Below are 18,296 nucleotides of genomic sequence, written 5' to 3' on the forward strand. Positions count from 1 at the left end.
AGTTAAGTCCAGCAACATATAACGAATATAATATCCTGCAACCACATGAGATTTATCCGAGAAGTGCAAGTTTTGTTTAACATGCAGAAATCAATCAATGCAATTCACCATATTAAGTGACAAAATGAGAAAGGCTACGTAATTATCTCAATAGATACAGAAAAAATGTATAAAAAATCAACTCTCATTCATGATAAAACAATATACTAAGAACAGAAAAAAACTGCCTCAAAATGATCTAGAGAATCTATGAAAAACCAACAGCTGACCTCATATATCACAGTGAAAAACTAAATACTTTTCTCTATAAGACTGGGAACAAGGAATGAAAGCCTACTAGAATCAATTCTCTTTAACTTGGTCGTGGAGGTCCTAGCCAGTACAATGAAACAAGAGAAAGAAAAGAAGGAAAGGAAAAGCAAAACCTTCCATATTCTTATAGGACATGATTGTGAACATAGAAAGAAAACTCTTAAGGAATCTACAAAAAAAATTGCTAGAAATAAGAAGTACACTTAGCAAAGTGATAAGATACGAGGTTAATTTACAAACTCAATTTTATTTCTATAAACTAACAACAAATACTTTGAAAAATATTTTAAATTCCATTTAAAATATGACCGAAAAATAAATTTTACAAAATATGTGTAATGTATTCTAGCCAGGTGCGGTGGCTGACACCTGTAATCCCTGCACTTTGGGAGGCCAAGCCAGGTGGATCACAGGAGGTCAGAAGTTTGAGACCAGCCTGGCCAACATGGTGAAACCCCATCTTTACTAAAAATTCAAAAAAAAAACATTTAGCTGGGCATGGTGGTGCGTGCCTGTAATCCCAACTACTCGCGAGGCTGAGGCAGGAGAATCGCTTGAACTTGAGAGTTGGAGGTTGCAGTGAGACGAGATGGTGCCACTCTACTCCAGCCTGGGTGACAGAGTAAGACTCCATCCCAAAAAGACAAAAAAAAACTGTGTAATATATTCCAAAAAGTACCACATTGCTCAGAGAAATTAAAGAAATGAGAACTAAATGAGAGATAAATCATGTTCACTAATTCTAACACTCAATATTATTAAGAGGTCAATTCTCTCAGATTAATCTATAGAGTCAACGCAATCCCGGCCAAAATCCCATTAGGCATTTTTGAAGAAATTTTGAGAAAATGCAAGAACCTGGAATAGCCAGTATACTTTTGAAAGAGAATGGATTTGGAGAATTGGAACATTTGATTTCAAGGGCTACTATAAAGCTACAGTAATTGAGACATTATGGTACCATTATAAGAATAGGTATATAGAATGCTGAGACCAAATAGAGAATCCAGAAATTGACCCACACAGGTAGGTAAATTAATTTTCTACAAAGGCACCAAAGTAGTTCATGAAGAAAAGGAAAGTCTTTTTAACAGCTAGTGCAAAAACACCTGGATATCCATATGGAATAATAGTGAACCTCAACTTTTTCTCACTTATATAGGAAAATTAACTTGAAATGGATAGAAGCTAAACATAAAACTATCAAGCTTCTAGAGCAATTATATGAGAAAATCTCTGTGCTCTTAATATAGGCAAAGATTTCTTAGCTAGAAATTAAAAAGCATGAATAAGGAAAAAATGATGTTAGGCTTCATTAAATTTTTATTTATTTATTTTTCCATAGGTTATTGGGGAACAGGTGGTGTTTGGTTACATGAGTAAGTTCTTCAGTGATGATTTGTGAGGTTTTGATGCAGCCATCTCCTGAGCTAAAATTTTAACACTTCTGCTTCTTGAAAGACACCATTAAGAAAATAAAAAGACAAGACATAGCCTGGGAGAAAATATTCACATTATCTACATCTAACAAAGGATTTGTATCCAAATTATATAAGGAACTCTTACAACTCTATTATCAGAAGACAGATGAACCCATTTTTTTTAAGTGGGCATATGAATGTTTTACAAATACACATATGGCCAATAAACCCATAAAAAGATGCTCAGTATCATTAGTCTTCAAGGAAATGCAAATTAAAAATGACAATGAGATACCACTAGATAGCTACTATAATGGCTACAATTAAGAAGACACAATATCAAGTGTTGAAAATGATGAGGAGCAAATGTAATCTTCATATGTTGCAACTGAGAAAGTAAAATGATGCAACCACATTGGAAAATAGTTTAGAAGTTTTTTTATAAAAGTAGGCCAGGTAAGGTGTCTTATGCCTGTAATGACAACACTTTGGGAGGCCAAGGTTAGAATATTGCTTGAGGCCAGGAGTTTGAGACCAGCCTGGGCAACATAGGGAAACCCCATTTATAAAGAAATAAATAAATAAAAGTAAACATACACTTACCAGAGGGCCCAGCAATCGGACTCCCAGGTATTTACTAAAAAGAAATTAAAACATGTCCACACAGATACTTGCACACAAATGTTCATGGCACCTTTATTCACAATAGCCAAAAACTGGAAACACATCAAATGTCCACAGGTGAATGAAGAAATAAACTGTGGTATATGTGTACAATAGAATACTACCAGTAAGAAAAAGAACGAAATACTGATACACAAAAGTATAGATAAAATTCAAAAACATGCTGAGTAAAAATAAGCCAGATACAGAAGAGTACATGATGCATTAAATTCTAGACTAGGGTAAACTAATTTGCAGATAGAAAGCATATCACTGGTTGCCTGGGGCAAAGTGGGTGGCGAAGGGCAGAAAGGAACTTTTAGAGATGATGAAAGTATTCTATATCTCGATTTCATACTGTGTAAGATATATATATATGTGTGTGTGTGTGTGTATACATATATATGTTAAAACCCATATTCCTCATGACTTAAAGTGAGTGCATTTTATTGCATGAAAAGTATAACTCAATAAAGTTAATTTTTAAAATGTCAAGGTCAAGAAAAAGCCTAAAGAAGTGTTTCAGATTAAAGGAGACTAAAGAGACATTACAATCAAATGCATTGCATTATCCTGAACATGGATTTTTAAGAAATACGCATTATTGGGACAATTGACAAAATTTGAACATGGATTACAGATTAGATCATAGTACTGTACTAATGCTAAATTTCCTGAGTTTGATAATTGCACTGTGATTATATAAAACAAAGCCCTTGATCTTGAAAAATATTTAGACAAAGGGACATGAAGTCCTCAATTTATTATTAAGTGGAAGATAGAAAGAGAGAGAGAAATATAGAGCAGAGCAAAATATAAACAACTAGTAAGTATGAGTAAAGGTTATATAGAAGTTCCTTGTACTATGCTTGCAACTTTCAGTAAGTTTGAAGTTATATTTTGAAGCAAAACAAATGTTTAAAAAAATGAGGTAACTTCTACATGGGAAGAAAATGACTACATTCTAGTTCACAACTGCTATCAAAACCAGAAGATGCTGGAATGATTTATCCTATTGATAAGAAAAAGACCCAGGATATAATATCAGAGTTCTCTAACTGGTTGTATAGGTAGTTCCGAGAATTAGAAAGAATGAATAATTCTTCAGGGACATTAAAGGAAGGAGCAACCACTCTCAAAAGAGAAAATCTCCTCTTCTCCAGGAAGAAAGATGGCATCTGATCTTTAAAGTCATAGTTCAAAATAATTTTCTTTTTTTTTCCTGTTCATCTTTATTGTTTGAAGAATTAACTAAGTCCTGCAGTTAAAAGCAATGATTTATAATCACAAATTATTATAGGAAACAAAGAAAGAAAACATTCCTTTTTCACCTTTTCTTCTTGGTGCACACTGAATCAGAGAAAATAGAGTCAGTTCTCTTCTCACAGATACAATTGTACGTTTGAATGCAATCAATAGTTGCCATTCTTGTTGAGGTCAAAAATGCACATTCTCCTCTCCCAGAAGAAAAATGCATTATTGTAGAATTACTGCAGAACAGAAAACATATGTAGTCAACTGTTTAATTCCAAAGCTTACAATTACATAAATCATGATTTTTAAAAATTCTGCTGCCGAAATGTCTAGAATATGGAAATGTTTATCATAACTTCATCACTAAAATATTTTCTTTTGCTCTTAGTCCATTAAATAGAATCATGACCTCTTAATCACACCCACAATCTCCCATTTTATTCCACACTGACAATTTTTGGTCAGAAGGCAAAAGTACCTTGCAATATTGCAATGAAATTATGATATATTGCTTTCTTGTGCTAATTTTTTCAATAAAAGTGAGAGATTAAAAAAAAAAGAAGGTGGCCAGGTACATACCTGTAGCCCCAGCACTTTGGAAGGCTGAAACGGGCTGATCACTGGAGCCCAGGAGTTCAAGACCAGCCTGGGCAACATAGTGAGATCCCATCTCTACCAAAAAATACAAAAATTACCAGATTATCAGGGTGTGGTGGCACACGCCTGTAGTCCCAGCTACTCAGGAGACTGAGGCAGGAGGATCACTTGAGCCCAGGAGGTCGGGGCTACAGTGAGCTGAGATCATGTCACTGCACTCCAGCCTGGTGACAAAGTGAAATCCTGCCTCTAAAACAATTTAAAAAAAAGAGAGAGAGAGAGAGGAATTGAATATCTGTAACATAGATAACCAGGGCTCATGTATATATATTGTAAGAAGAAAAGGGAAGAATTGGAATATAGTCAGAGGTGAGATTGTTTGATCGTGTTTTGTCTCCTTTCCTCCCCCACCCTATAGCTAAGAGTTATTAGCTAATGACAATTCTTTGAAAAATATCTAAAGCATGACTTCTATTTCAGCAAAATGGTTAAGTGCCAGAACGACCTTCCTATTAAAAACAATTTAAAATACTGAATAAAAAATATGTTAAGCCTTCTTGAATAACTTCATAAACTGATAAGAAGCAGATTCATACTCAGGCTGAATATTAAGTAAAGGTGGGATTGCAGAAGGGCAAGTGAAGCACTGAAGATCGTTTTTCCCTTAATGGATGTAGTAGGCTGAAATGAATTCCACTCAAGATGGAGAGTCTAAGTAGAAGATAAGCTACATAGGACTGAGAACCCAAAGGGAGGTGCATTCGGTATAAACCACCTAGAATTGTCTTGAACCTTGGATCTAAGCAGAAAAGAAAAATGATAATCCCACTTAAGAACTCAAAATCAAAAAGCATCTCTCATATGTTTGCATTTGCTGTATTACTTGAGAAAGTTCAAATCTGCTACAGGAAAATAAAGAAACAGGTAAGGAAGGCCGGGCGCGGTGACTCACGCTTGTAATCCCAGCACTTTGGGAGGCCGAGGCGGGCAGATCACGAGGTCGGGAGATCGAGACCACGGTGAAACCCGGTCTCTACTAAAAATACAAAAAACTAGCCGGGCGTGGTGGTGGGCGCCTGTAGTCCCAGCTACTCGGAGAGGCTGAGGCAGGAGAATGGCGTGAACCCGGGAGGCGGAGCTTGCAGTGAGCCGAGATGGCGCCACTGCACTCCAGCCTGGGCGACAGAGCGAGACTCCGTCTCAAAAAAAAAAAAAAAAAGAAACAGGTAAGGAAGATAAATGAAACCAAGTAGCTTGTGAGGCATAGGTAGAACTCACAAGATGTGTTAGGTGTGAACAGGTAAAATTAGTAACATATGAGATGTTACATATAGATACAGTAAAGTATGTGTGCATTGAACATAGACAAAAAAAGAAGGGACCAAATAGACACTAAACATACACAAAATATACATGAGGCTCATACACACTCAACATTCATGAGGTCTTAAATTCACCACCCATTGGTGATACCCATTCTGGCCTCTGCCCAAGAAACACAAATTAAATCCACAGCTGCTCATCATGTTAACTGGAAACTTACAGCTGTGGCCAGGCTTACACATTCCTTTAAGAGAGAATCTTCCCTGTAGAAAAACGTGTGTGCTGGCCAAAAACACTTCGTGTCTGTTGGGACCCCTTACTCACACCACAAGATGGCCCCATATCATCATTGGGGAGGATTATGCAGCAGAGAGAGTCAGGTCGTATGAAGACTGCATAACCCAAGATTCAGGTGATCCTTTCACCCTGCACCTTATCCCAAGTGCAACAATTATCCTATCTCTTTCCCTTTGAACTGTGCTATGGGTTTTACATTGGTTTAACCAACTGTGATTTGATCATCTTTATTTGGCCTGTGAGCCTTTCTGTTCTGTGACCTCTGGAATAGTTTGCCTGAGAGTGTGCTTGAAGGGTATGATTAAATCAAGGTAATTCCCTCTGCATGACATCTTTTGCAGGTTTGCAGCCCAGGACTACAATACTTGCAGAACCCACACTTAAAATTATAATAATTGAGATTTTTTAAAAAGTCAATGAATAGTTTAACCAGATTAGAACTAAATGTAAACCCAAGAGTTTACTAATAATGTACTTCAAAATAGAAGGTCTATAGTGAAGGAGTGTGTGTGTGTGTGTATATATATGTAATACATATGTTTTATATGCTATGTATGTATAAACTAATTATATAAAGTAACTCAAAATAAATTTTTTGGATACTCAGGATACTCATTTGTGGTTGTGGGAGGGATCATTATGGCTGACTTAGGATGGTCCAATCACTTCACACCACCCACCTTCCTTTATGATTTTGTTTCATTTTATGTACCTCATAATACATATTTCTGAGCATGTGTTTAGCATGATACTTTTAAAATTATTATTAATAACTCTTTATGGCTCTTCTCTTCCTTTTCTACCTATACTTCCTAAAACACTCTTACCCATTGTTCTAATTGTTACTAAAGACTCCTGCTTAAAAATGAGTTAAACTGTGTGAAATGAGAAAAAATTCTCTTTAGACACAATCATTTCACCCCCCGCCTCACACCAATGTTACAGTTTGAATGCATTCCAGACACTTACATTCCAGGAGATGTGCCATTATCAATCCATTTCCACTTACTTTCCCTTTCATCATATGATAATCCAATCCAGTAATTATTTTCATAAATCTGAGATTGAATGAAGGCCTATAATAGAAACAAAACATATTAAGTGACTAAATTCCCATCTGTTCGATGAGTGAGAACAAGGACAGGTCAAGGGGCCGGCTGTTTCTACGACCAGTACTCTGCTACTCTCCACATCATCCTTCATCCCTTTTCCCTGGAAAAACCTCTCTTCCCGACTTTTTAATGATGGCCATTCTAACTGGTGTGAGATGGTATCTCACTGTGGTTTTGATTTGCATTTCTCTGATGGCCAATGATGATGAGCATTTTTTCATGTGTTTTTTGGCTGCATAAATGTCTTCTTTTGAGAAGTGTCTGTTCATGTCCTTTGCCCACTTTTTGATGGGGTTGTTTGTTTTTTTCTTGTAAATTTGTTTGAGTTCATTGTAGATTCTGGATATTAGCCCTTTGTGTTTAAAAAGTCAGGAAACAACAGGTGCTGGAGAGGATATGGAGAAATAGGAACACTTTTACACTGTTGGTGGGACTGTAAGCTAGTTCAACCATTGTGGAAGTCAGTGCGGTGATTCCTCAGGGATCTAGAACTAGAAATACCATTTGACCCAGCCATCCCATTACTGGGTATATACCCAAAGGACTATGAATCATGCTGCTATAAAGACACATGCACACGTATGTTTATTGCGGCACTATTCACAATAGCAAAGAGTTGGAACCAACCCAAATGTCCAACAATGATAGACTGGATTAAGAAAATGTGGCACATATACACCATGGAATACTATGCAGCCATAGAAAATGATGAGTTCGTGTCCTTTGTAGGGACATGGATGAAACTGGAAAACATCATTCTCAGTAAACTATCGCAAGGACAAAAAAACCAAACACCGCATGTTCTCACTCATAGGTGGGAATTGAACAATGAGAACTCATGGACACAGGAAGGGGAACACCACACTCGGGGGACTGTTGTGGGGTGGGGGGAGGGGGGAGCGACAGCATTAGGAGATATACCTAATGCTAAATGACGAGTTAATGGGTGCAGCAAAACAATATGGCACATGGATACATATGTAACAAACCTGCACATTGTGCACATGTACCCTAAAACCTAAAGTATAATAATAAAAAATAAAAAAAGAAAAAAAAAAGAAAAACCTCTCTTCCCTAGATCACTGCCTTTCCATTTCCCAAAGTAATTTTCCCCTCATATTAATATATTATTCACTTACGTTGAAAAATGACTGTCAGTATCACTATTTAAAACATGGAAAAGTTTAAAATCCAAATATCTACCAATAGGAAAGTTGTTAAATATTTTATAATGCTTTAAGAAACTATCCAAAATCACACTCCAGAAGGATATTTAGGATGTAGAAAATTGATCATCACTTAATCTTAAGTGAAAAAAGGAATCCTCAAAACAAATCTATTAAAATAAAAAGGTGTGTATATGATAGGGGCACAGCAAAATCTTAAGCCCCATAAGAGGAAGCCTTGCTATAATTCCATAGTTGGAATGAATGGGTGAAGTATTTGGAAGTATTTACTATGTCTAAAATGTAATATATCAAAGTGACATATTACATAATGTCTGATTAAATGACTAAAGATAGTTTAAAATATAGGTTTAAATGTAACTGTTTTACTGTATCATATGAAATTATTTCATAACTTGATATCATGAATTCTTTTACGCTATGATTTTTTAAACATTCATTAGATTTGCATATATATTTTGTGTTGTTTTCCTAAACAATAAATAAAAGTTTCAGGCTAATCTTTGCAAACATATCTCTATAAAAACATATTTTGAGTATTTGGATAACTTTTATTAGTAACACTTTTTAAAAATTTTAAACATAATTGTTTTAAAATTCAATATTGTTAAATTCAATATTGTTATACTATTATTCCGTATTGTTAAACTATATCACTACATTTTCTCTTTTTACAACTCTGTTTTAAAGATACACATCTTGAGATAATATATAAGAATGTTAAAAAAAAAAGAAAAAGATCTCAAAAAAAAGAAAGAATGTTAAGTGAAGTTACCTATGAATGCAATGAAAATCACTATTGAGGCTAATTTGTAAAGCTGTTATCACTTTTATGTTCCTCATTATTATCTCCGTTTTGAAGATAGGCTCAGAGAGGTTAAATAAATACTAGAGGTCATCCATCTCCCTTTCTAAGGAGTCTGCTGTATAACCGCTCACAGGGAGATGATTTGCAAAGACCCAAACAGCATCCTTAATAATAATGGTCATCATAATAGATAATGTATTGAATATTTAGTAAGTAGTAGAATTATATGACCATTAGCAGGCATTGTTTCCTGGGAGCCTCTTAACTATACCATTTTTGCTCACACGACAGACACACACAAAGAACAGTTGAAGTCTCTCATTCTGGACTCCAGCCTGTCTTCAATATCTTAGGTCCAACATTGAGAGACAGAGTCCAAGAGAATAAAAGTGAATGTAAAATACCAGTTCATCTGTGTCATCTATCTTCAAAAGGGATGATCTACAATGTTGACAAATCTGTTTACATCCCTTCCAGTCTTTCTTCTGCATGGTAAAATAATAACAGTTTACTCCACAACAGGACCAGTGGTCTTCAGAGAATTTGCCTACAATATATAAGGTGAATCATCAAACTTCTTGTCATCTGGTATTCTGTTAACCACCGCAATATGTTTATCAGCCCACCATAACTAAATAAAATCCCAATAGCAGTCAATAATTATAATACAAGGTTCATCAAGATTCTGGAATACAAGAGATACCTTCACTCCCATGTCCAACGCAGCATTATTCACAATAGCCAAGCTATGGAAACAACCTAAATGTCCACTGATGGACGAATGGCTAAAGAAAATGTGTTATATACACAAAACGGAATATTATTCAGCTTCTAAAAGAAGTAAATCCTGCTATATATGACAACATGGATGAACCTTGAGGACATAATGCTCAGTGAAATAAGCCAGTCACAGAAGAACAAATACTTTATTATTCCAATTATCTGAGGGATCTAAAATAGTTAAACTCACAGAGGCATAGAATGGTGGTTGCCCAGGGTTGGAGGGAAGTTCAGTGGTATAAAGTTTCAGTCATGCAAGATAACTAGGTTCTAGAGATCTGCTGTACAGCATAGTGCCAATAGTTAATGATACTGTATTGTACACTTAAAAACTTATTAAGATGGTAGATCTCATGTTGTGTTGTTACCGCAAATACATAAAAAAATGAAAGGACATGAGGAAACTTTTGGAGATGATGGATATATCTATTACTCTGATCGTGGTGATGGTTTCATTTCTGTCCAAATTCGTCAAATCGAAAACATTAAAAATATGCATTTTTGTATATCAATAATACCTCAATAAAATTGTCTAAAAATAATAAAATTGAATTAAGTTTTTAAAAATGATTCTAGAATGTTTTCTAAATAAAAGAAATTTTTATAAACTTTTTCTTTTCCTCCTATATTTTATACTGTATTAAAATTTTAAAATAGTACTCAGCCTTTAAAAATAGAGATGGTAAATTTCTACTAATTACCATACCTAAATGAGATTAAATATACAAAAACTCTTTGTAAACTCTAAATCCTAAACAAATATTTAGTAGTTGTTGATTAACCAGGTCAATTAATTCCGTCATTATGCAAGATAATAGAGTTTACTGTATGAGATTTAATATTTTTATATCTTAGGTGCTTTCAATGGTATCATCACACAGAGTCACACAAACATTAACACTATGGCAAATCTTGCAGATGTGCTGCAAGGAGTACATACTGGTCACAAATAGACCAAATATGTGAAATCAAGGCAGAATGGAAATACACATACGTGCATGACACACACAATTATCTTTATAACAGCATCCACATAAAAGCCCTTGTGCCCATTTTAGCACAAATATATTTTTACTGAAAACCTCCATATTCTATGTCAGCAAAAAGTAGAAGTCTTTAATTTGCTCACAGGACCAAAATGATCAGAATTTTCAGGGGAGTTTACATACTAGTTCACCTTTTGGGAGCATTAATAACGTAAGATGTGCCAATGAATTTTGGGAATTGTAGGCTTTTACTAATCCACACATGGGTCCTGGGGTCCCAATCCCATATTTGAAACAAGCAAGCCTCCAAGATACCCACACTATATCTAAGAGGCACAGATTAAAAGTTGCCCAGTAGACCTCAGAGGTCACTAATACATATCATAAGCCTGTTTATTAGGCTTCAAGGATTATGGAGGGGAAGAAATAATGCAAAATAATGCAATCTTTCATTCAAGATTTCCTTCGTACCTGTATTTTGCAAAACTTTTAAAAGGATCTCATTAAAAATGATCTCATTTTCTCTACGACATCTGTTCTTTTGTATAAGGAGTGAATCCAGTTCCTTTTTCTGCTGAAAGCTGTCATTTTTGAGAATGTCATAGTTTAAAGTCTTATTTGTCAAAAGCTGCTCTTTTAAGTAGTTGTCATTTTGCATGATGTACTTTTCACTACAGTTTCTTAGAATTTCCTGCTGTTGATGTTTTTCTTGAACACACTGAAAGACTAAAATTAATAGCACAGATATAATACAAATAAGTACTCATAATAATTAAATATTGAAATTTAAGACAAAAGAAAAAATTTCACTCTGACAACCATTAATCATTACTTTAATTAGTCATTCTTTGATTAGTAATTTGACATTTAGAAAGTAACACCTCAACGAACTGACCATAAAAATAGAAACATAAATTTCTCACCATTAGCAATTTAAGTGTAGGATAAATAAAATATCTGAATAAAATTATGAAGGTGACACCCTACTTCTCAGTTTAGTTCATTTTTAATAACTCATCGTTTACAAATAAGCACTAAAAAGTCAGTTTGCCAACATTTAACCACATATCTTCTGCATATAAAAATCTGAACTAAGAAACATGAAGTGATAGCACAATTATTATTGGGGCAGATAGACTATCCACAGCAGAAAAGAGAGTAAGATCCAGATATGTAATTTTATCTGAATATAAAATATCAGTGATTTTTTGAAAGATACGAAGGAATTCAAACAAAAGATAAGGCTTGAATTTAATATTATATAACAGCATGTGTAGATTCTTTCTTTTACTAAACCATTTCGTCATTACATACTTTGAGAAACGTCAAGAGAAAGCCATAATTTCTTTTGAACAGTTGTCTCTCAAAGAATGTTTATCTCAGATTCACAATAATCAAACCCAAATGGCAGAATACGTGTATTACTAAATCCTCTATGAGAAGGAATATTACTATGTATTATACACAGTGAGACAGCTCATCACAGATTCAGAGTCAAGGTTAAGTAAATTAAAAATGACACTGTGATATGCCCAGAAAAAAATTACCAACAAAGGCCAGAGCCACCTGGGACATTCTGTGATTACAGACGGGGAACAATGGATGGAGCATGGTTATTATCTGTACAATCAGTGGTTACTGCTGCTACTCGGACAAGAAAGCTGTATTGTATTACTCACTTTTTGTCACCAACACTGTGACTATCATCAGAAGAAGTAAACAGAGGATCCCAAGAGTCACTGCAATGAGACGCCAGGGCACTGAAAATTCTTTAAATACAAAAATAAGGAAAATAATCACCAGAGGAAGAGCTCGGCTCACTACTAACCTTGACCTGAGAAACCATTTGAAACAAAGAGACAATCTTCTCTAAAACTTTGACAAAAATATATCACACAAGTATATTTAAATTTGTAATCTGGAAATTACATGCATACATTGTAGAAATCCCACACACAGCAATAGTTCTATAGGATTTAAAAAGTCCATCCCACATAAAAACACCAATAGCAGTAGACACAAAACATGTAGCAAAATCTAAGCTAACATGTGTGCTCCTGCCTGTGATCACAACTAATCATGAAGAGAAAGGAAAAAGCAGTCAATAATGCTAAGAAATTAGTAGTCAATAGCAGATATTCTGAAGCCACAAATGTGGATGGGTCCATCTTTGAGGGAGTTTCTAGAAACCAACTTTTCTTTCTTTTTCATCAATTCTATTTTTCTCTAAACAATGCTATATTTATCCTTTAGCTTTTGAGATCCTCAGTGTCTGAAAGTTGTCTCTCTGATTATCTCTATATTAAAGCAGCAAATGTTTTTCTCAATGCAGAGTTTAACAATGACCACATTTGAAGGGAGAGAGAGAGAGAGCATAGAAAATTTAAAATGCCCCTTTTGATTCAAACATTGTTACTGCATCATTGCCATTATGATTTGGTAAACACTTAAGGCACATAAAATATCTTCTATCTGCATAAAAATGTTGTTTTTAACATTGATTTTTCATTTCTTACACATTCTCTCATACTTTTGTTTCTCTAGGAAATGTCAAGTTTTCTTCAGATCTTGTCTGTCCTTTGTTATCAAGGCCTCACAAATTCTTCTTGACCACATTTAAATAAAAACATTCTACCAGTTTCTCAAATTAAAAAGAATTCACTCATTTCTCCATTCTCACAGCTTAAAACAAAAATACTTCTACTACTCTACTCCATTATAGTTTCTTATTACCAGCCAAGAACCAGAAGTACAGATAGGAATCTTTTTTCAAATGTCAAAAGTTTGACAATCCATAAGAAAAAGGTGAATGTAGATGCTTAAAACGCATACCTTTGTCATCAGTTTTCCCAGGCCTTTGAGTATCATCAGGCCTTAATCTATTCTGTGACTCTGAAGGAGACTGCGAAAATCTCAGGGTTGCATAAGTCTCTCCCTGATCATTCATCTTTAGAGTAAGAAGATAAGTTTTGCATTCAAATCCTGCAATAGGATGGTTTCTGTTGAAAGAAAAATTAAAATGTCAGCCAATAGGAACACACCAGGATTTGATGCTGAGAGATGTATGTGTGTCTGTGTGTGTGTCTGTTGGTGTGTGTTTAACTAAGTGCCTAAAGCATGTAGAGTGAGCCTCACTTATAGAAGACACGAAAAATCTTTCAATATTTTTATTAAAGTCATTTATACTTCTAGTGATCACAGCCATGATAATTAGAAAATACAGAAATGATGAGAACAAAAATCTACCAGTAGATTATTGTTCTATTCATCCAGCCAATTTTGCTCAAAATATTCAACATACATATACAAATGTTAGGTAAAATTGATACCACCGTAAATCACTGAAACACTTTAAAACTATCAGTTCAACAAACAAAAAATCTAAATTTTAAAAAAATAAAAATACCTTGGCTTTTAAAAACTTACATGTATTCTAATACACATATAAATACAACAAAGTTCTTGCATTCTTTTCAACTATACTTGACTCTACCAGAGTGCTTTCCAAAATGTATCACATATACCCTCTACAAAAGAATTACTTGAGGGTTAATACTGCAAATTGGTTAACATTCCAGATTCAGTGCCTTTTGCAAGATGTACTAAATAAAAATCACTTCGGTTGGAGACCAGATAAATGTACTTATAATCTCAAATGATTCCATGTACATTAAAACTTTAGAAATAATCTTCCAATATATTGCCAGAGAAGCCTATGTGAAAATAAAAGTTGTCAACAGGCAGTCATTAATGTCCATAAAAGATTCAATTTATTAATGAATGTCATTATAGAAAAGAATAATTAAATAGTAAATACCTAAAATTTACTTCTTATGTTAGTCAATATAAAAAGATGATATCCAAGAAATGAGAAATATGAAAAAACAAATTGCACATGTAACGATATTCTTTTCTAAATTTTTTTAATTTACAAAATTTTCTAACCTAGTCACATTTTCCCTAATTTCCTAAGAAAAAGAAGTATTTTCTATTATAGAGTCATCCAAGGTGGATAAAATATGTAAATCATTAGACTTAAGTAAAAAGTAATTAACCCCTCAAATCTCTATTCTTTATTTTGATAACAAAGCAAAAATCGTAGCATATTGAGAAAGATAACGTAACTTTTTGTTAATACTGAACTACAATATCCTTCAGAGTAATGCAGCTCTAATACAATCCGTAGTGAATGCTTTCCTATCATTCCTGTTATAATGCTAAGTCATTTGTAATTAAATGCCATATTTCTAGAATTAGTAAGACTAAGGATAATCTGGTAGAAAGATCTGAGAAAATAAAAGCCGATATTACCTGTATCTGTGCTATGCAGTGGTGCAGGTGGATAAAACTGATTTCAAAATGAGGGAGAAGCTGGCCTTTCCAGTCCTGGATCCCTTAGGGGCTATAACATGAAAGGCAGAAATAAATTGTCTTCGAATGATACTCTAACTCTAAATTTTCTGCCCCACCTCTTGACCAAAGTGATAAGAGGAAATTGTATGATGAAAGCTGGTACTGACGGGAAAGGAAAGATGGTCAAGAGCTGTATATTCCTCTATCTCAACTAACTAACCACTTAGTACTCTTTGCAAAATAATGTTCAAAATCAGTATTTGAGGGCTGAAAAGATAAAATTTTGTACACATCTTTGGAGAAAATAAAACTAATATCATTAACAAAAAACTAACATACTTTAGAGAAACTGCTGATAAAAGAGATGACTAAAATGTCTATGTATAAAAATATAGACATATAAAAGAAGTGTAATGATTAAACTATTTAGCTCTTAGTTTAAATAATAGTGTCTGTTAGAAATGTTCTCCTATATGTCACTATTTTTTAAAAGTTCCTTTTTCTATCTATATTTCAGGTAAATGTATTTTTTTAATTACTTTAAAACATCTGTAATTCCACTATAAAATTGTGGCATATATTCTTCCAGTTTTTTTTCTCTGAATGTTGTGTTTACTATCAAGGTTGGTATCATTCCTTACACAGTATTTTTGATTTATTATTTTCTAATAAATAATATGTATTCCATTATTTTAAAGAAATTCATCTGAAATGTTATTTTAAAAATATTACTCATGGGGATAAGCCACCATTTATTTAGGCAATCCCCTACTGTTGGATACTTAAATTGTTTTCAATTTTTTGCCACTGTAAAATGTATTTGGTCTGTACTTTTGAATATTTTGTTAGGGAAACTTTTTAAGCATAAAATTATATGTCAAAGGGTATATGTATTTAAAGAACTCTAATCTATATCACCAAATGCCCTCCAGAAAAGATGTCCCCATTGATGTTCCATCAGTTGTGTGAAAATGTTCACATTTGATTTTTTAAGAAAAAGATGCTGGCAAATTATCTCTCTACTTGAGTTTTGTCCACGAACTCTCACTTCATAAATCTGCCCCTAAAACCTTCCAGCAAGGCCTCACATTTTCACCTATATTGAAGACAAAAAAATTCATTTTTATCACTCTACCATGAGGCAGACCCTGCCAGAATGTACTCAGATCTCTCATTGACTTTCACTTTTATTGGATTCAGTCTTTTTCAATCTTCTGATTACAGTTCTAGGAAACCAATTTAAATTGTTCTTCAAATTAGGTGATAGTGGTTAATAAGGAGTGTGGGATAGAGGCAAAGAACAGCAGGGGAAATTGCTGATACAGGGACATGTAGTCTGTGAGGTCGGCCACATCATCATGCGCAGGCTGTCAGATGAAACATCTCCCAGAGGCTAATTTTACTCAATAATGTAGGCAAAGTTTCATGCGTGGAGCCTGGACACTTCAGGAATACTTGCTGCTGGGCATTTTCTTCTTTCCCTCCATCCTGGATTGGCTTTGTCAATACCAAATCAGAGTAAAGATGGTCCCTTTATCTCAATGTCAAAATAATAAAGTTAGTTAGTTCTGTAAGAGAAGATAGGAAGTGGGTGACGGGGGCAGGAGCTGGGGTGTAGTAATAGCAGATGTTGAAAAGGTGACAGAGATACTGTCACGTATTGGAGTACCTCTTGTGCATATAAACATATTAAAACCTCCCAACATTGACAAGTATTTATTATTGTCCCCATTTTACAAATGAGGAAACTATAGTGAAGAAGTTCATTGACTTGCATAAGGAAACATTATTGCTAATTCTTCATTCCTGTTTAAAATCAGGCCTGACTGAAGACAGAGCCCAATGAACCGTGAATTCAGAAGGACCCAGGCTTCCAACAAGGCTCTTGCCACAAAGCATGAATCCTGGAACCAGGCAAATCTGGCTTGAAATGCTAGCCCCTAGCTCCCATGTGTGACTTCAGGCAAGTTAATTCTCTAAGTCTTGTATACACCACGGTAAAATAGTGATATTTTTTGCCATCCAAGGTTGCTATGAGGGTTAAATGAGATAAGATCCATCTCAAAGTGCCTAACTACAACCTGGCATATATATGGTGGGCTCTCATAAAATGTTAAAAATTGTTACTTGAAGTCCAAGATTCAAATCGTTCTTATCTACAAAAATTTGAACAAGTCAACCAAATCCTCAAGCCTCACTTTTCTCATAGGTTCAATAAAAGTATCACACGCTTCATAGGCTAGGACTAATTAAATGTTAGCACTACAGACAGGATTTCTTACACTTCAAAATAAGTAACTGTTTTCTTGTTTGTTTTTCTTCCCCTAAGGTTCTAATGGGGAAACACCAGGACTGCAGTGCAGAAATCCTGACATCATACTGAGCCAGGTTCTCTATCCTGCCATGAGGCTTGGAGTGCCAGTGCCACCATCACTCTAGAGAAACCATTCCGTGGCTGCATATCTTACTGCCCCATTCAGATAGATACTGGTTACATTGAGGCATTTTTCTGTTTTGATTTACATCCACATAGCTGGGGAGAAGGTGAATAGTTCTCAGGATGGAGACTAGACAAGTGCAGAGCACAATTTTTTATACCTTTTACATATTGTCTCCTCTATCATAATATAAAGTCCACAAGTCTGTCTTATTCATTATTGAAACTGCAGCACACGTAAGAGGCATGATGCCTCCAAGTGCGCTTGATGAACAAAGTGGATCAAGTTAAAAGGAACTGACTATAAAATCTAGATTTGTTCATAGTTTTGAAAAGAGGCAGAATGAAACTGACGATGGGAAAGCCAAATTTTCTAGCTGCTCCTTCTGTTTTCTCTTTATTACCAAGCTCTGAATTGCTGGAAAAGGCAAATTTCTCCTTTAAAGGATAACACAACCAGCACCAGAAGATAACAGTAACTTCAAATGAGATTGAAACTTCCTCCTTGGCCTTTTGATTAAAGAGGCACAAAGTTGGAAGTATTAAACTTTATCACAACCAGTTAATAAAACAGACAGAAGAGAAATACAAAGAGTTTTGAATGCTCTGGTACTTTGTCTTCCAAATTCACTTTTGTGCAAAACATGCACATAACACACAAATATGAATATATGAAGTATTAATTTGCTTATTTTCTGGCTCCCTTCCTGCAAAAGCCTTTTTTATTTGGGAAACCACACATTTTACTCACTCCTTTCTGACCATA

At 34.5% G+C, this 18,296-nt stretch overlaps 1 protein-coding gene across 1 annotated transcript; it reads right to left on the reverse strand.

Moving 5' to 3' along the window:
• Positions 1-2,411: 2,411 nt before the first annotated feature.
• Positions 2,412-17,308, reverse strand: LOC116472673 (killer cell lectin-like receptor 2). The gene is made up of 7 exons (XM_032159613.2): positions 15,052-17,308; positions 13,573-13,739; positions 12,420-12,509; positions 11,212-11,466; positions 9,379-9,521; positions 6,837-6,943; positions 2,412-3,886 (listed from the first exon to the last, which is right to left on the reverse strand). The coding sequence occupies exons 2-7, from the start codon at positions 13,685-13,687 to the stop codon at positions 3,724-3,726; spliced, it is 873 nt and encodes a 290-aa protein (XP_032015504.1). The 5' UTR covers positions 13,688-13,739; positions 15,052-17,308; the 3' UTR covers positions 2,412-3,723.
• Positions 17,309-18,296: the final 988 nt, after the last annotated feature.

The sequence above is a fragment of the Hylobates moloch genome, unplaced genomic scaffold (genome assembly GCF_009828535.3).
Source record: "Hylobates moloch isolate HMO894 unplaced genomic scaffold, HMol_V3 SCAFFOLD_8, whole genome shotgun sequence".
Taxonomy (NCBI): Eukaryota; Metazoa; Chordata; class Mammalia; order Primates; family Hylobatidae; genus Hylobates; species Hylobates moloch.

Bases quoted from the DNA above. Each gene is read 5' to 3' on its own strand.
- LOC116472673 (XM_032159613.2), bottom strand. From the start codon at position 13,687: ATGAATGATCAGGGAGAGACTTATGCAACCCTGAGATTTTCGCAGTCT. The intron at 12,510-13,572 runs GTATGCGTTTTA...TTGTATTTAAAG, and splicing joins TGGGAAAACTGATGACAAAG to AATTTTCAGTGCCCTGGCGT. The intron at 6,944-9,378 runs GTATTTTACATT...TTTCTATTATAG, and splicing joins TAGATGACACAGATGAACTG to GCCTTCATTCAATCTCAGAT.